The sequence below is a fragment of the Salvelinus fontinalis genome, chromosome 2, assembly GCF_029448725.1.
Source record: "Salvelinus fontinalis isolate EN_2023a chromosome 2, ASM2944872v1, whole genome shotgun sequence".
NCBI lineage: Eukaryota > Metazoa > Chordata > Actinopteri > Salmoniformes > Salmonidae > Salvelinus > Salvelinus fontinalis.
In genome coordinates this window covers 23,393,342-23,419,839 of record NC_074666.1, presented here as the reverse complement: position 1 = coordinate 23,419,839, position 26,498 = coordinate 23,393,342, and the positions used below count along the sequence as shown (strand labels likewise).

The following is a 26,498-nucleotide window of genomic DNA, read 5'->3' as shown; positions in this document are numbered from 1 at the left end:
GGCTGCTCACGGGTAACACGTGTTGTGTTGGGTTTTGTAACTCTTTACGATTGATTACAAAACAAATAGTCAATATTTTCTACTGGTGCAGGCAAGACTGTATAAAGGTAAGTCTAGTTTTTAAAACTAGTTTCAAAGACACAAAATAGTTATTTGAAAACAGACTGTTGTGCCATTTGTTTACATGAGAAAATTGAAATGTTAAAACCGATCGTATCTCAATTCGTTTTCAATAGAAACTATGTAGGCATAATCGAACCCATACAGAGACATTCAGTAAGCTACTTTTGTTAAAAGATTTTAAAGCCTAGATAGGTAACCTATGCTGGACACAGTGTTTACCTTTTGAAGTCCATTACATCCCATCAAGATATTGAAAGTAACAGAATTATAGGACTACCAACTGCCATAAATGTCCAGCTAGGCTACACTACTCCCCTTCACTTTAGACCTACTTCTGACAGCCATGTAAGGACTGAGAGCGAACCACTGGAGCAGAGCTTGAACTAACAATCCTGCCTCCTTGATTCGTTTATTCTTAAAAGGTAGGTCACCAAACAGGCATGGCTCATACTTGCATTCACTGGTTCCGCAAGGGACTCCGACTGCACGACAATCCAGCACTTGTGGCTGCATTGTGGGACTGCAAGGAGATCTACCCTGTGTTTGTTCTGGACCCCTGTGCCCCCAACAACGTCAACATTGGCATCAACCGATGGAAGTTCCTCATAGGAGCCCTTAAAGACTTGGATTGCAGCCTGAGGAAACTCAATTCTAGGTAGGAATAAAAGGACATCTCAAAATCATTATGTCCAATGCTATTTCAGTTGCTTAGTGGATTTGTTGTGTTGATGGGACTGTGTACTGTTGAAGCAAAATAAAGATGCATGTATTGTTTTGGTCAGTTAATGTAAGGGGTGGATAAAGAAATTAGATATGGTGTCTCTTCTTGGCTGTTTGTTGTGTGGTGATCCCAGATGGATCCCTACTGGTATTCTATTGTTGTGTGCTTCTCAAAAATCGACAGTTAGTGAACTAAAAAGTGCTGGTGGGGTCTCCACTCTACAGGCTGTTTGTGGTGAGAGGTAATCCAGAGGAGGTCTTTCCTAAGCTGTTCCAGAAGTGGAAGGTGACGCGGTTGACGTATGAGTATGACACAGAGCCCTTCAGCCTCCGCCGGGACAAGGAGGTGGTCCGGTTAGCTGAAGCGCATGGAGTAGAAATCATCTACAAAGTCTCCCACACACTCTACAACATAGACAGGTGAGCGATCCTTAACAAGTGTATACTCGGTGCAGAGAAAGCTTATTGCTAACTTAGAAATTGATGAAACACAATAAGAATCAAATGAAATGTGATTATTTTTATATGGAGACAGACATCTTAGAAAGAAATGCATGATGACACTGTCTTAATTGAAAAATGTGTGATTACATCAAATGAACACCATCACTCAAGTTGCAATACTATCTTGGATGCAGCACTAATGATCTGTATCCCTGCCCTGTCATTCTTGTAGGATAATTGAAGAGAACAACGGAAAGGCTCCCCTGACTTACAATCGTCTGCAGACCCTTGTCAGTAGTATCGGTCCCCCCAAAAGGCCTATCCCCGCTCCAACGAGTGATGACATGAAGGGTAAGACCGAAAGGTCTTTTGGAATGGTTCTCCCATGTCAATATATTTGCCATGTCCCGATTCTCTACCTTTACGACCTAAGCGTGCACTTGTTCACTTCCCTTCATGGATTTAAAATGTGTAAGAAATATGGTGGAAACTTCCTCTAGCCCATGCTTAGGCCAAAACCAATCCAATGCTTTTAACTTTGTGAGGAAGAGTGTATAAGGGTTGAAAATTACAGATTTGGGCACTGATAAGCGACAAGAAGTTACCCCCATCCTTCCCGCTAATTGGGCAACATTTGCTCATTTGTGTTTGTCTGAGTGAGGGAAATGCTGTAACTAAGAGGACTCTATGTATTTTGAAAGATGACCTTGAGGATTATATTAAATACCACTTTGATGTCATACAAGCAAGTCCAAATGTGCACTTCACATTTCCATATCATAAAGCTCATGTCATATACAGTGTCAACAATTATGATCTGTTTGATGTATAGTTACAAGATGACATGGTGTCATAGCCTAGTGGTTAGAGCGTTGGACTAGTAACCGAAAGGTTGAATCCCCGAGCTGACAAGGTAAAAATCTGTCGTTCTGCCCCTGAACAAGGCAGTTAACCCACTGTTCCTAGGCTGTCATTGAAAATAAGAATTTGTTCTTGGACTTGCCTAGTTAAATAAAGGAAAAAAATACCCTGGGTTGTTCTGAACAGAATGAGCCTGTTTGTCTATTGTGAAGAAAATGTGCTGCGGGAACATGCACTCGACTCCTTTCAATGCGCACAAATTATGATCGGTTTCTAAGAATTTCCTTGTGAAAGCCTTTTATAACTTAGCTAGTCATAATGGCATTAGAACAAGCTTTCAAATGATGCCCACCTGATCCAGATTGCAATTTATAAATGGGCTTTTTTTGGATTGTGTAAACAACAGTAATTGTGTGATATAGCGGGGATACAGGGTTGTGTTAACTACAAGTATACTTGCTCTAGTTCCTCAACGGCACAGCTAGGAGAGCTAAATAAATAAAAACGTTATAGTTGAAGACTTCTTTGAGTCATAAAAGTGCATTGAAATGACTTAGGAACTGTTTACACTTTGGAGAGGTGTGTGGCCACTTGGGGACACCAGTTCATCCTCACTCAAACCTGTGTAATTATTTTTGTTATGTTGCACCTACCCCACATTTTCAATTAATATTTTTATCATGTTACTGAATGTATCCAGAGTATTTCAGATTTCGTTATCAACAAATGTGGTGAAAAGTACATTAAATGTAAAATGCACATAAAATCAACAGTGTAATGTTTGGATTCAGTCTTGTATTAGGTCAACTGTTGTCATCTACTTTGGTCTAATCATTTCCCCATGATCTCCAAACTCTTCCCTTTCAATTGTTACCATGCTTATGCAAATTATTTTCAGATTTCTGTAAGAAACATACATTTTTTTAGCCCTATACAGATAACCCTTTAAACTTGTGGGAATTGGCCTAACTTTTCTTCCTTTCTTCCTCACATTCAACTAGATGTAAAGACTCCGTGCTCAGAGAAACATGAGGAAAACTATGGCATCTCCACGTTAGAGAAGTTGTATCAGGATCCAGAGTCTTTGACTGAGGAGCTGTTCCCCGGTGGAGAGCAAGAGGCTCTGCGGAGACTGGACCGACACATGGAGAGAAAGGTACGCATGTCTTTTGGCACACATCTTGATTACTGGTAGATGAGCAATGACAAGTGGGTGGAAGTGGAAGATGAAAAAACAATTTTCCTTCTAACACATTGGTCAGTATTTAGACTTATCAATCATTCATTGATGTCAATGGGGGAGTTGGTTAAATGTAGTTCCTTGTTTAATTTATTTTCGTAATTTGGTGTCAACCAGGAATGGGTGTGTGACTTTGAGAAACCACAGACGTCCCCAAACTCCCTGAGCCCCAGCACCACCGTCCTCAGCCCTTATATGACATTTGGCTGCCTGTCAGTACGCACCTTCTGGTGGAGTCTAACCGACGTCTACCAAGGGGTGAGTCTCTTCAAGCCTATCAATCAACTTCCAATGATGGGTAAGTGTTTTGCAGAGTTTGGTCATGTACAAGAATGGGAAGTCATATTGTGGAAAATGGAAAGTGATGTCTGACGTCTTACCTGTGTGGGATTTGTAGAAGAAGCACTCCCAGCCTCCCGTCTCGCTGCATGGGCAGCTGCTGTGGAGAGAGTTCTTCTACACAGCCGGCCTGGGCATCCCCAACTTTGACAAGATGGAGGGAAACCCGGTGTGTACACAGGTGGACTGGGACAGCAACTCTGAGTATCTGGCTGCATGGGCAGAGGTAGGCCTGTAGAGCTCCTAACACATCGGGACAGTTTTCCAGTCAGAGATTAAGTCTACTCCTAGACTAAAAAGCAAATAATGGAGATTTTCCAGTGATCATGCTTTTTAGTCCAGGGGAATAGGTTCAATCTGTGTCTGGGAACCAGACCATAAACCTCTGAAGAATAGAATTTCACTTAATCTGATGCTATAGTAAAGCATGACATTGTTGTTTATCAATCCACTCAATGTGTGCGTGTGTTGCTCTGCAGGCCAGGACTGGTTTCCCCTTCATCGATGCCATCATGACCCAGCTGAGGCAAGAGGGCTGGATCCACCACCTGGCCCGGCACGCCGTGGCCTGCTTCCTGACCAGAGGAGACCTTTGGATCAGCTGGGAGGAGGGCCAGAGGGTATGGACTACCATACCTTGCCGTTATGGATTATTGTTATTTATTGACCTCTACGGGATATAGCCCCAAGTGGGTTTTAGCTGCATTATTCTTTAGCATGGCTTTAGCCATCACAACTGTACTGCAATAGTACAATAAATAATAATTGAACCCCCATTATGTATGCTGTAAATACAAGACATCTGGTCATTTAAAATGCTTTTCTGAGGCAAATACAATACCTCACAAAAAAAAGAAAAAAAAGACTATCTACTCTTATTGCTGTTAGTACATTTACAATGTTCAAGGTGTGTAATGACATTTAAAAAGACTGATCAACAAGAGGTCTGACCCCTTTATTGACAAGGTCCTCACTGCAGAGCATGGATGATCTAGTTGAATGTCCCAGCCTAGCCCACCAATCATTGCCATTAGTCAAACCTGAACATTAAAGCTGGAATCGTTAATGGTGAAACCACCACATCCATTCCATCTTTAAATAATATTCATGTTCATGGATATAATCATTCACTTCCTGTTTGGTGACATGAATGGCCTGGCACTGCAGTAAGTGTCATACATATCCAGCTACTGTAATTGAAATGTATCACCAAGGGCAACACATTCTTCATCCATCTTTCATTCATTGTTACTGTAGGTCACTTGGTCTGAAATGATGATATGCCATATGAAATATTGATCATATTGTCCACTGTGGTTGTTGAAAACACATTAGTGTACCGCAAATAATTACTCCAATAATGAGTTAGATGGTATAATTTGTCTATGAAATACAGCATTTCTCTCTTCTGGAGTCTAATTTGCATAGAAGAAGAAACCACAGTGAGTAGGACTATGTACTGTACAGTCTAAGAACCTTTGTGAAACCGAAGTGTATCTACAGTTAGGGCCTGATGGCCATGCCGTCAGATGTTCTGCTCAAACGAGCTTTTCAACAATCATGCATTGCTTACATCATAATTATAATTCAGAACATGAAACCTTGCAGAAGTTATCCTGTCTCACTAAGAGAGACAATTTGTGCCTAGTCTGTTACATCTTAGTACTACCACGCCAACTTTTCAAGCTGAGAGACTTTTCTCTCTCGTGTGTCTTGTATTGAGTTGAATGGTTTAATGGAATAAAGTGACACGATTAGTCCTGCTCCATAGAGGATTGATATTTAAACCTGGCTCCTGCCCCATCCATTAATCTCAGCACAACCATCCAACTCAAGTACTCTCTTTGTTATGCTCTGTAAGGACAAGGTTATTACAGTGAAATATTAATAATATATAGAAAATTTATTTAATAATTTGTTTTAAAGTTCACACTGCCGTCTGTGTGGTCATTTCAACAGTTCATATCATTCTCTAATGATCAACATCAGACAATAAGAGATTATGGTCGAAGTATTTGGCAGACATGTTTTGTAGAGTTTGAAACTTACTGTAGGCTATTAGGTGCAATTCAGTGACAGCAGTGGCTGGGTAAGCACGGGCAATTAAAGCCAGATTTACACATAAATATTGAAACCCAAGTTCACCATACAACAGATAGTGCCTTCAAAAAGTATTCATACCCCTTGACATTTCCACATTTTGTTACAGGCTGAATTTTAAATGGGTTAATGATACTCACCCATCTACACACACTATGCCATAATGATAAATAACTTTTTTGAAAACATTTATTGAAAATAAATACAGATATCTAATTTACATAAGTATTCACACTCCTGAATCAATGCTTTGCAGAAGCATCTTTGGCAGCGATTACAGCTGTGAGTCTTTCTGGGTAAGTCTAATAGCTTTGGACACCTGGATTGTGCAACATTTTCCCATTATTCTTTAAAAAAAATATTTTTCAAGCTCTGTCAAGTTGGTTGTTGATCATTGTTAGACAACCATTTTCAGAGTTTGCCATAAATGAAGTAGTCTCCTATTCCCTTGCCTAGCGGTTAAGAGCGTTGGGCCAGTAACGGAGTAGGGTATAGGGTGCCATTGGGGGCACAATCCCTATATATGCTCAACCATTCCTCAGAAGTCTAATGAAAAGCACAATAACCAAATCAAAATGGTAATGTTTGGTAAGGAGTCACAGAATGAGGCTAAATGCTGAGATTAGAGGAGCAACTCAATACTTGAAATTAGTCTTTCTCTCATCCTCTTTTGAATGCATTGATCTGAAAACGTTGGAATCAATAGGCCTGATACAAGGTTTTGACACCATTTCAGAATATTTAGATGAACTTAGTTCTGACCACTGTATTGTTGAGTTGATTCTCATTGGACCTTGTTTGCCTCACAGGTATTTGAGGAACTCTTATTGGATGGAGACTGGTCCCTGAATGCTGGGAACTGGCAGTGGCTCTCTGCTAGTACTTTCTTTCACCAGTTCTTCAGGGTCTACTCGCCCATCGCCTTTGGGAAGAAAACGGACAAAAACGGAGACTACATCAAGTAAGAACATTAACCCTTACCAAAGCCAGAATGTTAAGATTTATTACCTTGTAATAACATAGCATCCAATTGTTTTGCTGTCACACAAATAAATGTGTTGATCTGAATTAGAGGTCGACCGATTATGATTTAATGCCGATACCGATTATTGGCGGACCAAAAAAAGCGGATACCGATTAATCGGCCGAGTTATTTATATTTGTAATAATGACAATACTGAATGAACACAATTTTAACTTAATATAATACATCAATAAAATCAATTTAGTCTCAAATAATTAAACATGTTCAATTTGGTTTAATTAATGCAAAACTAAGTGTTGGAGAAGAAAGTAAAAGTGCAATATGTGCCATGTAAATAAAAGCTAACGTTTAAGTTCCTTGCTCAGAACATGAGAACATATGAAAGCTGGTGGTTCCTTTTAACATGAGTCTTAAATATTCCCAGGTAAGAAGTTTTAGGTTGTAGTTATTATAGGACTACTTCTCTCTATACCATTTGTATTTCATATACCTTTGACTATTGGATGTTCTAATAGGTACTTTAGTATTGCCACCCTAATCTCGGGAGTTGATAGGCTTGAAGTCATAAACAGCGCAATGCTTGAAGCACAGCGAAGAGCTGCTGGCAAATGCAGTAAAGTGCTGTTTGAATGAATGCTTACGAGCCTGCTGCTGCCTACCACCGCTCAGTCAGACTGCTCTATCAAATCATAGACTTAATTATAACATAATAACACACATACGAGCCTTAGGTCATTCATATGGTCAAATTCGGAAACTATCATTTCGAAAACAAAATGTTTATTCTTTCAGTGAAATACAGAACCGTTATGTATTTTATCTAACGGGTGGCATCCCTAAGTCTAAATATTGCTGTTACATTGCACAACCTTCAATGTTGTTATAATTACGTAAAATTCTGGCAAATTAGTTCGCAACGAGCCAGGCGGCTCAAACTGTTCCATATACCCCGACTCTGCGTGCAATGAACGCAAGAGAAGTGACACATTTTCCCTAGTTTAATATTGGCTGCTAACATTAATTTCTTTTAACTAAATATGCAGGTCTAAAAATATATACTTCTGTGTATTGATTTTAAGAAAGGCATTGATGTTTATGGTTAGGTACATTCGTGCAACGATTGTGCTTTTTTCACAAATGCGCTTTTGTTAAATCATCCCCCGTTTGGCGAAGTTGGCTGTTTTTGTTAGGAAGAAATGGTCTTCACACAGTTCGCAACGAGCCAGGCGGCCCAAACTGCTGCATATACCCTGACTCTGTTGAACAGAACGCAAGAGAAGTGACAATTTCGAGTTAAAATAAATTCATGTTAGCAGGCAATATGAACTAAATATGCAGGTTTAAAAATATATACTTGTGTATTGATTTTAAGAAAGTTGTTGATGGTTAAGTACACATTGGTGCAACAACAGTGCTTTTTTCACGAATGCGCTTGTTACATCACCCGTATGGCGAAGTAGGCTGTGATTCAATGATAAATTAACAGGCACCGCATCGATTATATGCAACACAGGACAAGCTAGATAAACTAGTAATATAAACCATGTGTAGTTAACTAGTGATTATGTTAAGATTGTTTTTTATAAGACACGTTTAAATGCTAGCTAGCACCTTACCATGGCTTCTTGCTGCACTCGCATAACAGGTAGTCAGCCTGCCACGCAGTCTCCTCGTGGAGTGCAATGTAATCGTCCATGATCGGTGTCCAAAAATGCCGATTACCGATTGTTATGAAAACTTGAAACCGGCCCTAATTAAATCGGCCATTCCGATTAATCGGTCAATCTCTATTCTGAATCCTAAACTGGTAATATATATTTTTCTATTACTAAAAGGGGCTATGTCATAAGCTCTCAGTTCTATAATGGGGCAAAAATGGCAGCCATCTTGGTCAGGGAGAAATCCAAAACCAGTCTAATTAGAATGAATGAGAGTAGAGGCATAGGTGATGAATTTCCTGCTTTTACTTATGCAGAAAAATAAAAAGGCATGTGTGTATCAGAAAGTGTAATGGAATTCTAGTCACCCTAAAAGTCATTATAAAAAATGTACACCAACCGTAAACCTAAAATATATAAACAGACCATACATTTGCAACAATTATTTTAACGCTGTGAGTGCGATTTATGATACAATATCTATTGTTAACCACAACCATTCATGAACCTGTGCATTGTAGGAAGGACACCCCCCCCCCCCTCGAGTTCTAACCAATCACAATCATCTGTGTTGTAGGAAATACCTGCCCCACTTGAAGAAGTACCCAGCTCAGTACATCTACGAGCCGTGGAAGGCTCCCCGCAGCGTCCAGGAGGCAGCAGGGTGCATTGTAGGTAAGGACTACCCGCGGCCCATAGTGGAGCACGAGGTGATCAGCAAGAAGAACATCCAGAGGATGAAGGCAGCCTATGCAAAGAGATCCCCACATTCCAGTGATGAGTCACCCAGCAAGAAGGAGAAAGGTTTGTTTCCCCTAGGTACAGCTATAGGATCAGCTTCCCCTCCCCTAACCTTAACCATAGTATAGGATAACACAGAGCGCCATATTCTGACTTTGGATCTGCATGCTCAAACTTGCATGCAAATCTCCCAATGATATCAATAAATGATATGCGAAAGTCCAAGTTGTGCACATGGATCAAGTCAGAATATCACCCTGAATGCCTTACAAATTACTACTTAAATCGCTAGTACTGACAACTAACTTTACTGTTGATGAAAGGACAAATTGTCGGTTTTTAGGACAGGGACTGCAGATTAGCTGTTCCTTGTCCAAATAAACATCATAAATATGTACTGCTATATCCTTGATGGAATGATTCATTTGAGCTCATTGTTTGCAATTAGAGATGTGACAAATGTACACTTTCTTAGCGTTTAAAATTCCATTTATCGTTAAAGCGTATATAAAAATCTAAACGCAGTCCTGGCTACCTACCCAACGTCACTCCCCTTACTGCTGTCCCCCATTCATTCAGTAACAATGGTATAAATGCAGTTTTAGGTTCTCTTTGTGCCTCTCCTCCATGTTCTCAGTACATGGGACTTCATGTCACACTTCTCATCCATATGATGACTCGTTGCAGCGTGTTCATAGACGTCCAACAATGGTGTTTGAGAGCAATCGTTGTACAATTTCTCCATCAGGTTCGTGGTGGGTTTTCGACATGGCATCTTGTAGTCTGGCTCTAGATATGCCATTAGGGTATTGAAGCAGACATCCTCTACCATTGACAATGGCTGCAATCATAGATTTTTTTCACTCCGTCCCTTATCCCACTGCTGCCAGCAACGGGATGGGTCTCACGGTGCCTCCCTTTCAGCATTGCACCATTACTGCTACTGTAGCTCAATTCCCCTTCAAAGTTTGGATTTTATCACCTTCTCATTTAACTAAAGTATTGCCATACAGGACTTAGCTGCTGTCGCTTTCATGTCTCACTGCCATTTTCCCAACTAATAATGACAGTGAGGTGCGGAGCGCTTTATCAGTGGCAAATAATTAGAAAGATGCATGTTATCTATTTATAGTTGTTGTAGCATTATTTGCAAAAAATTATAATTCTAAATGTTGACGATCCCAAATTCATTTAAAACATCACACCCCTATTTGCTATGGTTTGAATTTATAATAATGGACTAACTCTTTCTCTTGCTTTTGAAGGTAGAAAACACAAAGCGCCATCTGTATTGGATATGCTGATAAAGAAGAAGAAATTATAGAGTTAATGATATTGTTTTGGAGAAGTGTTCATCTACTCCAATTAGAGTGGAAGCTGCCATGTTACATTTTGTCTATTGGTTTACATGTCACATTTACATTATGACTTTCAATGTATGGGAATTGGTGGGCTTTTTCCCCAGTATGTGCTGAAAATAAAAACTCTTTGGCTATACATTCAAACAAGGCAGTCATTTTACATATTAATGAAATAAATTGCAGTGAAATTTGGCCTGTAAAATAAGCAATGCACATCACATAGGAGATTCACACACTGAAGAAAACAACCATACATAGGACACAGACCGTGGGGGATGATGGGACGCACACTGTCGCACATTCAAAAAGCTGATCTAACAAAGTGGATATTTGTCAAACCCATCATGATTATGTTATAAACAGGTCCACAAGGTGGTTACTAAAATCTGATTTGGATATTATGCAGTGAAAACAGACAAATCTATTTAGAAGTTGTCCTTTTCAGGTTTACAAAAATGTCTGCTAAATGCAATTTCCTGTTCGTATAAGCTGGTAGAATAACTAGCATATAGAAATCGAGGGTGGTAGTCGGTTAACTAATGCAGTTGATTGGTGACGATAACATGAACTGGGGTTGACATTTATACAAGCATTACACATTTTTACCCCAACAGTGTGAAATACAAACAATAGCCTAAATGTAGGCTAATTTTGGTGGGCGGCAATGAGGTAAATTGATATGCCATTGCACATAGATTTTGTAATTGAAGCCATGGGTGTCTAAACTAGTTCATTTTACTATTGATCACAAGCGTTAACTTTTTTTATACAAACACTTTACTGCATCATGTGCAGTTGAAGTCAGAAGTTTACATACACTTATGTTGGAGTCACTAAAACAAATTTTTCAACCGCTCCACAAATGTCTCGTTAACAAAATATAGTTTTGGCAAGTCGGTGAGGACATCTACTTTGCATGACAAGTAATTTTCCAACAATTGTTTAGACAGATTATTTCACTGTATTACATTTCCAGTGGGGCAGAAGTTTACATACACCAAGTTACCTGTGCCTTTAAACAGCTTGGAAAATTCCAGAAAATTATGTCATGGCTTTAGAAGCTTCCGATAGGCTAATTTACATAATTTACATAATTTGAGTCAATTGAAGGTGTACCTGTGGATGTATTTCAAGGCCTACTGTCGATCTCAGTGCCTCTTTGCTTGACATCATGGTAAAATCTTAAGAAATTAGCAAAGACCTCAGACAAAAAATTGTAGACCTCCACAAGTCTGGTTCATCCTTGGGAGCAATTTCCAAACGCCTGAAGGTACCACGTTCATCTGTACAAACAATAGTACGCAAGTATAAACACCATGGGACCACGCAGCCGTCATACCGCTCAGGAAGGAGACGCGTTCTGTCTCCTAGAGATGAACGTACTTCGGTGCGAAAAGTGCAAATCAATCCCAGAACAACAGCAAAGGACCTTGTGAAGATGCTGGAGGAAACAGGTACAGAATTATCTATATCCACAGTAAAACAAGTCCTATATCATCATAACCTGAAAGGCTTAGGCTGAATGCAAGGAAGAAGCCACTGTTCCAAAACCGCCATAAAAAAGCCAGACTACGGTTTGCAACTGCACATGGGGACAAAGATCATATTTTTGGGAGAAATGTCCTCTAGTCTGATGAAACAAAAATAGAACTGTTTAGTAATAATGACCATTGTTATGTTTGGAGGAAAAAGGGGAGGCTTGCAAGCCAAAGAACACCATCCCAACCGTGAAGCAGGGGGGGTGGCAGCATCATGTTGTGGGGGTCCTTTGCTGCATGAGGGACTGGTGCACTTCACAGAATAGATGGCATCATGAGGCAGGGAAATGATGTGGATATATTGAAGCAACATCTCAAGACATCAGTCAGGAAGTTAAAGCTTGGTCGCAAATGGGTCTTCCAAATGGACAATGACCCCAAGCATACTTCCAAAGTTGTGACAAAATGGCTTAAGGACAACAAAGTCAAGGTATTGGAGTGGCCATCACAAAGCCCTGACCTCAATTCTATAGAAAATTTGTGGGAAGAACTGAAAAAGCGTGTGCGAGCAAGGAGGCCTACAAACCTGACTCAGTTACATCAGCTCTGTCAGGAGGATTGGGCCAAAATTCACCCAACTTATTGTGGAAGGCTACCTGAAATGTTTGACCCGAGTTAAACGATTTAAAAGGCAACGCTACCAAATACTAATTGAGTGCATATAAACTTCTAACCCACTGGGAATGTGATGAAATAAATAAAAGCTGAAGTAATTCACTCTCCTATTATTCTGACATTTCACATTCTTAAAATAAAGTGGTGATCCTAACTGACCTAAGACGGAATTTTTACGAGGATTAAATGTCAGGAATTGTGAAAAACTGAGTTTAAATGTATTTGGCTAAGGTGTATGTAAACTTCCGACTTCACTTTTTTTAATACAAATACAGTTGAATGCTTACGTGATCAAGAGTAAAGTGACATGTCTTGTTAAAATGGTTAAATAAATAAAGATGCATAATCAAGTCATTCAATACAGGTTTACCATTGGAGGAATGGAAATTACTCCAATATCCAACTAAAACCCTTTCTAATTGTGCTAACGCATTTTATGTCAGTACCTTATTCTTTGTACAGTAAGTTAGATATTGGGCATCCTAAATTCCATGCTTACTTCAGAAGTCCATGTTTGCTGTCAGGGCTCTTTCTTCTACCCTCTTCTCTTCCTCATCCCACAAAGTCCCTCACTCGTTCCTGAGATGCATTTCTGACGCATCCCATTTTTTAATTCTTGCCGTCGGAGTTCTGAGCACTCCCAAGCGATGGGTGACTGTGTTCAAGTGCAAAGCACTTTGGCTGAGGCCGCTGCCATCTGGTCTCACCGGTAGACCACTGAATTGAGCTTGTGAAATGTGCGGTTACTCCCTCATGCACTTTAGTGAAGAAATTAATAGGACACCATTCACCTTACCAGAAACTTTGGCAAACCATATTTCCCACAAGGCTGTAGAATGGGACATGGCATTCCCCTTTCCTCCCTTCGTAAAAATGTCTAACTCTCCCTCTCAGACAATGTTCCTCTCTAACATGGGTTCATTGGTCATGATGCGTTTGAAGCTGAAGGCGCTCAGGTCCAGGGTCTTGAAGCCCCCGTCCAGGATGAGTTCGGCCATGGCGCGACCCACTGCCGGCGAGTGCTGCAGCCCGTGCCCGCTGAAGCCTGTGGCAAAGAACATGTTGTTGACCAGCGGGTGCATGCCCACGATGCCGTTCTGGTCAAAGGTGTTGTAGTCGTAGAAGCCGGCCCATGCGCTCGTCACCTGAAAGGAGTGAAGAGACGAGTGTTAAAATTTGAGGGATAGACGTTATCGGCAAGGATATGGAGCTAATTCGAAAGCAGCACAAAGGACAAACGCAGAAACAGTAGCAATAGATTTATCAACTGACTCTACCAATGAAAAGGGAAAGTTAATTAGAGCATATGGATTGTCCCCCCCTGTTTATAACATTTGGTGCCTACTGAACACAACCTAGTTTGAGGCGAGGAAGGTTGCAACCATTATGACCCATATTACTATGTAATTTTATGGTTGCAATGTCACATCAATTTACCTTGAGGCACTCAAAAGCAGGGACCCGGTGGGCCAAATGAGGCCAGATCTTCTGGAAGAACTGGTGGTCCACCTCCAGGTTATTGGTCTCTGGCTCCTCTTCCTGATGGGGTTGCAAATAATGAAGACCGCTTCCCAGACTCTTGGGGCGAGTTCAGAGCAAAGACAGGAGAAAGGAGAAATCCCCCAACCAAAAACTAAATTGGTTGAGTTCTGACTCAAAACATTTTCTCCCATTTGAGCTTACTGAATGCTGTTTATTTAACCATTATTCAAGGTTACCCTAATTTAGAATCTAGATCATTTTTGGAAAAGCGACCTCGTCAGGTGACTCAGGGTTACAAAATTAAGTTAGAGGAATAGGGCAATCCTCTTCCTCACCTCTTCTGGTGACATCCCAGCAATGTAGTTTCCTCCCAGCCCCTCTCGTCTGAAGTACACTCCAGAGTAGTCTACGAGGAAGGGACTGTCCAGCCCTGGCCCGTTTGGACAGTGGACCACATAGATGAACCTAGACGAAGACCCACAACAAATACACTGATATATTAGACAGTACCACAAACACATAATATGCAGAGACCTAAAACAGTTAGCATTTCTCCCCGGAGTGGCCTGTGAATATTATATCAGCGTTATGACCGATACCAATAAGGGCTGAAAGAAAGCTAGCTGTCAGCAACATGGTGTAAATGATTTGTTCTGACAAATGCAGTACATCAGGGGGTGGTCCTCTATTCAACTCACCTTTTCCTGGGCTCCACGGGTAGCGGGATTCCAGCGATGGTGTCTTTCGGGCCGAGCCCGATGCCCATCATCTCTGCCACCTTACCGGAGAGGGCCCCTGCAGCGTTCACCACAATGGCACACTCCACAGGCTGGTACTCCAGACTGTTGGGCATCTGGACCTACTCAAGACACCAGGGACAGACAATTAGCAAGGGACCATAACGGTGGAGAGGCCCTAGCTACTGTGAGCTGGGTTGTGTTCAATAGGGGCATTTTAAAATGGTGCGGAATTACTTGAACGTGTCCAAATTATTGTAAAATACAGATTGTTGTCCCCTATGATGAAATGGGGGAGGGGACTGTGGATCAGTCTCTGTTTGTCCATTAGTCACAAACTTGGGTGAATGATGTGTCTTGCCAGAGAGATCCGGCATCATTCGTGGGGGATGATGTTTACTGTTGCAAAATGTTTTGCCCTACTCAGTTTTTTTTCATTCAACCCTGTGTTGATTAACTGAAGTGACGATCTGGGTGTTAATCTTTAGATGTTGATTCAGAAATTAGTTTCTGATCTGCACACAATTCGTTTGCCCTCAAAACACAGGAGATCAAGGGAAACACGGCAACTGAATTGGAGTTAATGTTTAGTGAAAAATGTCCTTGTGCAAATCAGGAGTCATCCCTACATTAGCATATTTGATTCTCCTGAAATCCACCTTGTCTCCTTCTGCAGTAGTCATTGTGTTTGTGGTGTACCTAAAACCTGAAACACAGCATCGCCAAAATCATCAATATACAGCTTGGATAGATTGGTTTAGCTTGGCTCTGTAGTGTGTTCATGGCTTGTCTGTTCCACAATGCTGTGATATTGGCACAAGCACAAACCTGTGACTTCTCCAAAGCACTGGTAGACCCCCATGGAGATGGCCTTCCGTCTGAAAGCGTTCAACAGCATCCAGGGGTCGAACCAGCCCTCGTTCTCCAGCCCTGGGTGTAAAAAGGGCAAAGGGAGGAGGTGACGTTGTCAAAGTAGAGGTCATTTGGGAGAAGAGACAGTTTATGCTTAACCCAGAAAGGAAGTCATTTAATTGTTTCTAGCCAGCAAAATCATGGGGCGTGTCTGTAAGGTTGCAATTTATTGATGGATTGCTTTTTTCCACGAGCAGTGTGTGAGGACACTAACAGGATCTTGTTTATCGGTCGGCCCCAGCCTCGAACTCAGGCCCTGTGTGTAGCTCTCTGCCCATTCATCGCCATTTACCCGTTGTTGTTTTAGCTCTCCCAATCAACACCGGTGATTGCTTTATGCCTCTCTCTAATGTCAATATGCCTTTTATACTGTTGTTTAGGGTAGCTCTCATTGTTTTATTTTACTGCGGAGCCCCTAGTCCTGCTCTACATGCCTCAGATACCTCCGTTGTCCCACCACCCACACATGCGGGGACCGTACCTAGCTTAACTGGCGCCTCCAGAGATGCAACCTCTCTCATCGTCACTCATTACCTAGGTTTACCTCCACTGTACTCACAACCTACCAGAAATCTGCTCCTTTATTCTCTGTTCCCAACGCACTAGACGAACAGTTATAGCATTTAGCCATACCCTCATCCTACTCCTCCTCTGGTGATGTAGAGGTTAACCCAGGCCCTGTGTGTCCCCAGGCGCTCTCACTTGTTAAAAAAGCATTGGGTTCATGCATGTTAACATCAGAAGCCTCCTCCCTAAGTTTGCTTTATTCACTGCTTTAGCACACTCCGCCAACCCTGATATCCTAGCCGTGTCTGAATCCTGGCTTAGGAAGGCCACCACAAAATCCCATCCCCTATTACAACATTTTCCGTCAAGATAGAACTGCTAAAAGGGGGCGGAGTTGCAATCTACTGTAGAGATAGCTTGCAGAATTCTGTCATAATATCCAGGTCTATGTCCAAACAGTTCGAGCTTCTACTTTTAAAAGTCCATCACTGTTGCCACTTGTTATAGACCCCTCTCAGCTCCCAGGTGTGCCCTGGACACCATATGTGAATTGATTGCCCCCCCCCATCTATCTTCAGAGTTCGTACTGTTAGGTGACCTAAACTGGGATATGCTTAACACCCCGACCGTCCTACAATCTAAGCTAGATGCCCTCAATCTCACACAAATTATCAAGGAACCTACCAGGTACAACCCCAAATCCATAAACATGGGCACCCTCATAGATATCATCCTGACCAACTTGCCCTCTAAATACACCTCCGCTGTTTTCAACCAGGATCTCAGCGATCACTGCCTCATTGCCTGTGTCTGTTATGGGTCCGCGGTCAAACGACCACCCCTCATCACTGTCAAATGCTCCCAAAAACACTTCTGCGAGCAGGCCTTTCTAATCGACTTGGCCCGGGTTTCCTGAAAGGATATTGACCTCATCCCATCAGTAGATGCCTGGTTGTCCTTTAAGTGTTTTCCTCTCCATCTTAAATAAGCATTCCCCTTTCAAAAAATGTAGAACTAAGAACAGATATAGCCCTTGTTCACTCCAGACTTGACTGCCCTTGACCAGCACAAAAACATCCTGTGGCATACTGCACTAGCATCGAATAGTCCCTGCGATATGCAACTTTTCAGGGAAGTCAGGAACCAATATACACAGTCAGTTAGGAAAGCAAAGGCTAGCTTTTTCAAAAAGAAAGCAGCACTAATTCGAAAAAGTTATGGGACACTGTAAAGTCCATGGAGAATAAGAGCACTTCCTCCCAGCTGCCCACTGCACTGAGGCTAGGAAACACTGTCACCACCGATAAATCCACGATAATCGAGAATTTCAAGAAGCATTTCTCTACGGCTGGCCATGCTTTCCACTTGACTACCCCAACCCCGACCAACAGCGCTGCACCCCCCGCAGCAACTGGCCCAAGTCCCCCCACTTCTCCTACACCCAAATCCAGACAGCTGATATTCTGATAGATCTGCAAAATCTGGATCCCTACAAATCAGCTGGGCTAGACAATCTGGACCCTCTCTTACGAAAACTATCCGCCGCCATTGTTGCAACCCCTATTACTAGTCTGTTCAACCTCTCTTTCGTATCGTCTGAGATTCCTAAAGATTGGAAAGCGCACTTCAAAAAGGGGGAGACACTCTAGACCTAAACTGTTACAGACCTATATCCATCCTGCCCTGCCTTTCTAAAGTCTTCGAAAGCCAAGTGAACAAACAGATCACCGACCATTTCGAATCCCACCGTACCTTCTCCGCTATACAATCCGGGTTCCGAGCTGGTCACGGGTACACCTCAGCCACGCTCAAGGTCCTAAACGATATCATAACCGCCATCGATAAAAGACAGTACTGTGCAGCCGTCTTCATCGACCTGTCCAAGGCTTTCGACTCTGTCAATCACCGCATTCTTATCAGCAGACTCAACAGCCTTGGTTTCTCAAATGACTGCCTCGCCTCGTTCACCAACTACTTCTCAGATATTTGACATACTGAACTCTGAGGCCCTGTTGTACGGACCTCTGGCAGTCTACGGGGGTGCCACAGGGTTCAATTCTCGGGCCGACTCTTTTCTCTGTATATATCAACGATGTTGCTCTTGCTGCGTGTGATTCTTTGATCCACCTCTACGCAGACGACACCGTCCTGTACACATCTGGCCCTTCTTTGGACACTTAACTAATCTCCAAACGAGCTTCAATGCCATACAACACTCCTTCTGTGGCTTCCAACTGCTCTTAAATGCTAGTAAAACAAAATGCATGCTCTTTAACTGATCGCTGCCCGCATAGCATCATTACTCTGGACGGTTCTGACTTAGAATATGTGGACAACTGTAAATACCTAGGTGTCTGGCTAGACTAAACTCTCCTTCCAGACTCATATTAAGCATCTCCAATAAAAAATTAAATCTAGAATCTGCTTCCTATTTTGCAACAAAGCCTCCTTCACTCATGCTGCCAAACATACCCTCATAAAACTGACTATCCTACCGATCCTTGACTTCGGCAATGTCATTTACAAAATAGCCTCTAACACTCTACTCAGCAAATTAGATGCCGTCTATCACAGTGCCATCTGTTTGTCACCAAAGCCCCATATACTACCCACCACTGCGACCTGTATGCTCTCGTTGGCTGGTCCTCGCTACATATTCGTCACCAAACTCACTGGCTCCAGGTCACCTATAAGTCTTTGCTAGGTAAAGCTCCACCTTATCTCAGCTCCCTGGTCACCATAGCAACACCCACCCGTAGCACGTGCTCCAGCAGGTATATTTCACTGGTCATCCCCAAAGCCAACACTCAATTTGGCCACCTTTCCTTCCAGTTCTCTGCTGCCAATGACTGGAACGAATTGCAAAAAAAAAAAAAAAAATTGCAAAAAAAAAATGAATCACTGAAATTGGAGACAGTGGGGCAAAAAAGTATTTAGTCAGCCACCAATTGTGCAAGTTCTCCCACTTAAAAAGATGAGAGAGGCCTGTAGTTTTCATCATAGGTACACTTCAACTATGACAGACAAAATGAGAAAAGAAAATCCAGAAAATCACATTGTAGGATTTTTTATGAATTTATTTGCAAATTATGGTGGAAAATAAGTATTTGGTCACCTACAAACAAGCAAGATTTCTGGCTCTCACAGACCTGTAACTTCTTCTTTAAGAGGCTCCTCTGTCCTCCACTCGTTACCTGTATTAATGGCACCTGTTTGAACTTGTTATCAGTATAAAAGACACCTGTCCACAACCTCAAACAGTCACACTCCAAACTCCACTATGGCCAAGACCAAAGAGCTGTCAAAGGACACCAGAAACTTACAGGCCTCTCTCATCTTTTTAAGTGGGAGAACTTGCACAATTAGTGGCTGACTAAATACTTTTTTGCCCCACTGTATCTTCCTCACTAACTATAATCATTTTGGTGCCATAGAAATGGGTCATGAGTGTATTCCAATACATGGTCAGCAGCAAATTTCCTTCACAATACAACAGGCTCATTATGTTCAGGACAACCCAGGGTATAAAGCCATGTCATCTTGTAACTGAACATCAAACATAGTGATCATAAACGTTGACACTATATTACATGAGTTTTATGATATGGAAATGTTTCATTTGGACTGTTGGGTGTTTGGGTGTTTCATTGGGTGTTTGTCTTGCTTGTATGACATCAAAGCGGTATTTAATAATCCTCAACGTCTCATCTTTCAAAATACATAGAGTCCTCGTAATTTACAGCATTTCCTCACTCAGACAAAACATTTGCATGGGGGCAACTTCTTGTTGCTGGCAGTGCTCAAGTTCAGAATGACTGTCAGTCAAAACCCATACAGAGCTGTGAAGCAGAGACCCTGTGCTCTGCCCACTGCGTTACAATTTAGGCACTTAGTGTCCAAATCTGACATTTTCAACAAGTATACAGGTATGAGTGTAAAAGGTTAATCAGTGAATTATTTGACAGACATGTGTCTGGACTGCTGCACTGAAAGCATGCTTAACTGGGTAACAGTACTGAATTTAGAGATACATTGACGAAGACAGGGCGTACAACACACTGGCTAGACACTCAGGGGCCAGGTTATTAGGTACACCACCCCGTTCACAAATGGTTCGCTCCTACAGACTGAGTCACATGGCCGTGGTTTGCTAAATAAAGCAGATAGAGGCATTCAGTTACTGTTTGATTGAACGTTAGAATGAGCAACACGAGTGACCTAAGCAACTTTGAGCATGGCGTGATCGTCGTGACATGCGCACCGGTTCCAGTATCTCAAACAGCCGGGCCTCCTGGGCTTCTCATGCACGACAGTGTCCAGGGTTTACCAAGAATGGCGCGACAAACAATTGACATCCAGTCAGCGGCAGTCCTGTGGGGGCGAAAACAGCTTGTTGATGAGAGGTCGAAGGAGAATGGCAAGAATCGTGCAAGCTCACAGGGAAATAACAGCTAAGAACAACAGTGGTGTGCAGAACGGCATCTCGGGAACGCACAACTTGTCGGTCCTTGTCACAGATGGGCCACAGCAGCAGACAACCAACACCCGGGATAAACTCCTATCAGCTAAAAACAAGAAGAAGCGCTCCACCAACAATGGACAATTGAGGAGTGGAAAAACATTGCCTGGTCTGACGAATCCCGGTTCCTGTTGCGTCATGCTGATGGAAGAGTCCCTACCTGTCTGCTGTCAACGGTACAGGCTGGTGGAGGTGGTATAATGGTGTGGAGAATGTTTTCCTGGCACACGTTAGGTCACTTGATAACTGAGCAAAGTTTGAACGTTTCCGACACCTTCTAGAATCCATGCCCCGAAGAATTACAGCTGTTCTGGAGGCAAAGGGGGATCCGACCTAGTACTAGTTGGGTGTACCTATTAAGCTGGCCACTGCGTGTATATTACAACTGTTCAGAAATGTTGAATATATTGCTTATTGGATCTCAGTCATTGTACCAAGACTGCATATGCTCCATTTGCTTTAAAGAAGACAATTTTCATTGTCTTATTGTTGCATGGACCCAGATTATGCCACCTTAATCATTTCAGGTAATACTATCTCGCCTGTCACTCATAATAACGAAGATCTGTACTCACCATATGAAGCCAGCACTACTCCATCAGTGTTGATCCATGGACATTTCTCCTTTAGTTGTGTGGGTGAAAGAAGAGCGACCTTTGCTCCAGCATATCTGATTTGGAATTAAAATGAATAGCATTTGTCAAAAAACAGCATCAGGGTCATTTAAATATTTGCATGATGGGATATTTGTGTGTATGGTGCATAAGTGTAGGGTACAAGTGTTTACCTTTGGGTGTTGTAGTTTTCTTCCATGATATGAGCCACTTTTTCACTGGCCAGAAAGAGATATCCGGAGTGGTTAAACTGCAGGTCCACGGGGTCGTCATTCAGCACACTCAAGTGTTCCTGAGAAGGCACAACAAACTGTCAATCACTTTACACAAACAATTTTTAAAAAAACACTTCAACAGGTCTATGGAATGCCATAAACAAATGTATTAGTTGTCACTATCATGCCAAGCTGCAAAGACAGAAGTACCACAATATCGCCCTAAAATTTTTTTTTTAACTATCCCTAACCTTATGCTTAAAAACACAAACCTTAAATTAAGAACAAAAAGAAATGTCTGTGTATTCAGGAAGCAGCTAATGGGGATCCAATAATAGATACAAATAGTACATGTTGACTGCAGCTTGGCCATATATTGACAGGGAAATAGTCAACTGTATTAGGAGTAAATAACCTCACACTAGCTGGTAGTCACAGTGACCTAATGGCTGACACTAGCTGGTGGTCACAGTGACCTAATGGCTGACACTAGCTGGTGGTCACAGTGACCTAATGGCTGACACTAGCTGGTGGTCACAGTGACCTAATGGCTGACACTAGCTGGTGGTCACAGTGACCTAATGGCTGACACTAGCTGGTGGTCACAGTGACCTAATGGCTGACACTAGCTGGTGGTCACAGTGACCTAATGGCTGACACTAGCTGGTGGTCACAGTGACCTAATGGCTGATACTAGCTGGTGGTCACAGTGACCTAATGGCTGACACTAGCTGGTGGTCACAGTGACATAATGGCTGATACTAGATGGTGTCATAGTGACCTAATGGCTGATACTAGCTGGTGGTCAGTGTCAGTGACCTACATTGATGTTCCTCATGAAGTCAGCCGAGGCCATGGACAGGTGGATGTTCTCTGGCAAGGAGAACTGCTGTCGAATCCCCCCAGCAGACAGCACCGTGGAGGCCTGGGAGTACTGGAGACAGGGAGATAGAAGATACAGATTAACATCTAGATTCAGTCCGTGCACTACTGTGTTAGTGTAGCAGTCCTTTAATGATTTGACTAGCATCTGATCTAACATGACTTAAGAGTCCAGTCTCTTCGTTTATACTTGGTCATCAAGGAAAGGTGATATGGAAAATAAAGTTTCAGAGACCATTAGGACAGCCCCAAGCCTGAGGGTGCATCTCAATAATGTCATTTTCTACTGAAATGTGCACTTGTTTACTACTTCCCACAAATCTAAAAGCATTGGATTGATAGAGGCATGGATACAGGGAGTTTCCGCCATATTCTTATACCAGTAATTTCCTTTAAATCCAGTGAGGGAAGTGAACAAGTGCACACAGAGACAGGAGAGATTAATGGAACATTGCTTGAGCTTCAAATGTATTCAGTGGACATGAGTGAGGTCACGTGACACAGCCTAGGCCACTCACAGTGGGGTCCCTCTCAACCACCAGCACCCGCACCCCGTCCCGAATCATCTCTTTCTGCTTCAGCCAATAGGCGATGGACCAGCCCACCACGCCACCTCCTACGATCACGATGTCCGCCCTCTCAGGGGGGAGTGAGCGGTTCTTCTCAAACGGAGTCCAGTCACTGCCAGGCATGGCGTCTACCGCTTTCTCCCTGAACGCTTTGAACTGGTTCTCGAGATCTGTGTTGAGAAATATATTGTTATTTCTATTAGGACGTAAGGCACTCTAAATTTGTCATTCTAGTTATCTGGTTGTAACTACGAAAGTGACTTAATTCTCATATCTGGCCACAGCGGTACTTTATGATAATACATGACATTCACACCAACTACAAGAAGAATTTCAACATGTTACAGACCGTTATTTTTACCTTTCAGATATAATTTCAAATACAGGGTTTACCATACAAAAATGATGTAAGGGAGTTACTTCAACACAATGTCAACAAAAAGTATATTATAGCAAACGGCACAAAACTTCAACAATCAAAATGCATGTAGTAGCTTACCATCAATTTCTATAGAGGAATATGAAATGTCATAAACTACTTTGGTAAGTTAGCTAACTAGGTAGGACCCGTGGCAACCCGTCATTGAGTCCCTCCTGTTTTGAGCCCCATATATATTTTATTAATTTTTGGGGGGTTGCCTGTTTTGCATTAATATGTGTCACATATCAGTTTGCAAACAATGCAAAAAAATATATATCATTCAGTTAATAAAGCTGCATACACACATGGTCTCTTTTTTTGTTTTCTTGAGTAAAGCAGCTCCAAAATGCAGGCGTTTCAGCCTAGCTCAGTGCTTTCTGTGGTGGTGGGGCAAGCCAGCAGAAAATAGGAGCATTGCGCCGTGATTGGCTCACTGTTCTGTCACTCATGGGATCTGTATGTCATTGCCAAGTTTAAGTCCTTAGTAAGGGTAGACATCCAAAATGTCAGCTCTTTGGGTCCAGAGTTATATTACAAGTGCCCTTCCAAGAAGGCTCAAGGTCATTGGCCACAGATATAATGTGATTTGGTGTCATTTTATGTACAGTAGCTTTGATTGGACTGATGTCAACAACTTACTTTCAAAGTCTTAGCTAGCAGTCATCATGATGAATCAAGTCAACAATCTACTGGCAAATCCTTTTTAATCATTGTCATATGAAGAGAAATTATAGATAAAATGTATCGATGCTCATCGGCCATTGGACATAAAGATTACACAACAAGTTGGAAATCGCAAATTCAACAATGTTAGCCTGCTATTCAATGGAGTGGCTTTTTCCCCCCTCCGAGTTCCCACCATAAATCTGGAGAATGCCAGACTGATGACAAAATTTGCCCACAATGGACCGCCACGCCACCTTCACAAGGTGAGTCCAAAAATGTCTATGCAAGGGAGATATGTATACTGTAGCTAAGAAAATAATTAAGTGTATGTTGTGTAGTAAGCTGTTAGTCGCCCATGTGCCTCACTAATAAATTTAGTCTATTGTAATGAAACAGGCAGGGAGCAGGTCTCGAACCCTCGACCTTCTAGCCCGAAGTCCGGCGCGCTATCGACTGTGCCGCAAAAGCATGCTCAAGCGGCAGAGTCGATTTCCGCGCTTATAAACCCAGGGTCGTTAGACTACTCCATCCTTTCAAAGAGCGCGTCCTCGCGCTAGCTTGCGACTTTACGTCTTACAGGAACGCGCTCACCGGCCAAGCACACGCACTGTCGTGGATGCGAGGTCCGATCACACTTCTGACACCAGTGTAATGAAACAGGCAGGGAGCAGGTCTCGAACCCTCGACCTTCTAGCCCGAAGTCCGGCGCGCTATCAACTGTGCCGCAAAAGCATGCTCAAGCGGCAGAGTCGATTTCCGCGCTTATAAACCCAGGGTCGTTACACTATTTTCACCAACGCAATATTGTAAACATCTTTTGTGGCAGGTGTGTGCTTGTTTGCCAACTTTTTTTTGTACAGCTTTGACAGTGCTACTGATAGTAGTGCTGGCACATGCAAATTCATCATACACAACATTCTATAATGGAATAGTGTTATTTGATGTGTCAAATTAAAAGTTTATTTAATGCATCAAAGTGTTACATGAAATATATTTTTGGACAGAAAGAGCCAATCTGCGTTCAATGTGCATTTGGGTCTATTTTCACCTACTGATCAATCACATGTATTTATAAAGCCCTTCTTTCATCAGCTGATGTCACAAAATGCAGTACAGAAACCCAGCCTAAAACCCCAAACAGCAAACAATGCAGCTATTCTAACTTGGTGGTGCACATGTAGCCTACAACCTGTTTTAGAGAAATGTAATCATTGAATATTATAAGAACTTTCATTGTCTGTTTATATGCCCCCTTTATTTATCCTGGGGTTCTTACTTGTTGTACAGGGAGTACACTGAAAACGGGCCATGTTCTGAATTCTATCGCTGTACAAAGTTATATTGACTACGTCTGTAGTCGCTCGCTCATTAATGTCCTAATCGAAATTACGGGTGGCCTCTTATCGTCCCCTTACGCCATCGTTTGTACATCTCGATTGTCAGTAGAAACCACATTTGTTTAAGCAAGTCAGCTATGATTTTTTTAAAGGCAGTAAATGAGTCTGAATGAACTATTTCGCTGAAAGCCAGGTGTAGTAGTGGTAAGATGTTGGAACTGCTGTTGGGACAGCTTTATATAGCCCCAACAGTTTGTGGCACCGTCATAGTGCAATTAATGTATTGTTTAATGTTGTGTTGTGGCTTTTCTGGCATGGATCTAACAATTTTTTTGTAGCCCCACCAACAATGCCAAACAATCGCCACAGGGTAGGACACAAAAGCAACAGTGAAGAAAAGTTGATTATCTCACCTTTGAAGAAATCATTTTGCACGGGTCTACCAGTGCTGATGTTTCGGGACCAACGGGTGCAGAGTCGCGTGTGTTTATGGATAAATCGCGAGGAAACATGAATTCCATGAGCGGCACGCGCTGTCATGTGCAGTCCCGTCCACATTGACATTGCTGGAGCTTGATTTCTTCTCTCTAGCAGCACTACTAGCACACTGGAAATGCTACGATAAGCTAGCTAGCTAGCTTCTGAGCACAGATTCAAAATGGTGTGTTGGCTAACCCTGAAATTAATATTCACTGTCTGGTGCAGCACTTCGATTCGACACAACGTGTTGACGTAACAATACCAGGTGATGATGACGTATGACGCTTCGGACGTGACACAACCATAAAGCTGTAAAATGGTTCGGGGCGTACGGTAGAGCCACACGGTAGAGGAATCTATCTCGAATGTGCAGCACACTAGTATCGATGATTGAGAGAGCACTGACCACTGTGACTGACCCAAACTTAAGGA

General features: G+C 42.2%; 2 protein-coding genes across 5 annotated transcripts; one reads left to right on the top strand and one right to left on the bottom strand.

Moving 5' to 3' along the window:
• On the top strand, nucleotides 1-10,708 carry cry5 (cryptochrome circadian regulator 5). 3 transcript variants are annotated; one of them, XM_055867793.1, is made up of 11 exons: nucleotides 1-107; nucleotides 546-778; nucleotides 1,069-1,263; nucleotides 1,520-1,638; nucleotides 3,150-3,304; nucleotides 3,506-3,646; nucleotides 3,786-3,953; nucleotides 4,207-4,347; nucleotides 6,637-6,788; nucleotides 9,048-9,145; nucleotides 10,477-10,708. In XM_055867793.1, the coding sequence occupies exons 2-11, from the start codon at nucleotides 564-566 to the stop codon at nucleotides 10,533-10,535; spliced, it is 1,443 nt and encodes a 480-aa protein (XP_055723768.1). In that variant the 5' UTR covers nucleotides 1-107; nucleotides 546-563; the 3' UTR covers nucleotides 10,536-10,708. The 3 variants fall into 3 exon arrangements, with proteins under 3 accessions (XP_055723768.1, XP_055723767.1, XP_055723766.1); XM_055867792.1 differs by having other exon boundaries at nucleotides 9,048-9,274; XM_055867791.1 differs by having other exon boundaries at nucleotides 9,048-10,708.
• On the bottom strand, nucleotides 8,759-26,295 carry foxred1 (FAD-dependent oxidoreductase domain containing 1). 2 transcript variants are annotated; one of them, XM_055867794.1, is made up of 11 exons: nucleotides 26,000-26,295; nucleotides 23,112-23,332; nucleotides 22,535-22,645; nucleotides 21,670-21,788; nucleotides 21,458-21,552; nucleotides 15,773-15,874; nucleotides 15,574-15,650; nucleotides 14,906-15,066; nucleotides 14,543-14,672; nucleotides 14,163-14,303; nucleotides 8,759-13,870 (listed from the first exon to the last, which is right to left on the bottom strand). In XM_055867794.1, the coding sequence occupies exons 1-11, from the start codon at nucleotides 26,148-26,150 to the stop codon at nucleotides 13,616-13,618; spliced, it is 1,563 nt and encodes a 520-aa protein (XP_055723769.1). In that variant the 5' UTR covers nucleotides 26,151-26,295; the 3' UTR covers nucleotides 8,759-13,615. The 2 variants fall into 2 exon arrangements, with proteins under 2 accessions (XP_055723769.1, XP_055723770.1); XM_055867795.1 differs by having other exon boundaries at nucleotides 14,163-14,264; nucleotides 26,000-26,293.
• Between the last annotated feature and the right edge of the window lie 203 nt (nucleotides 26,296-26,498).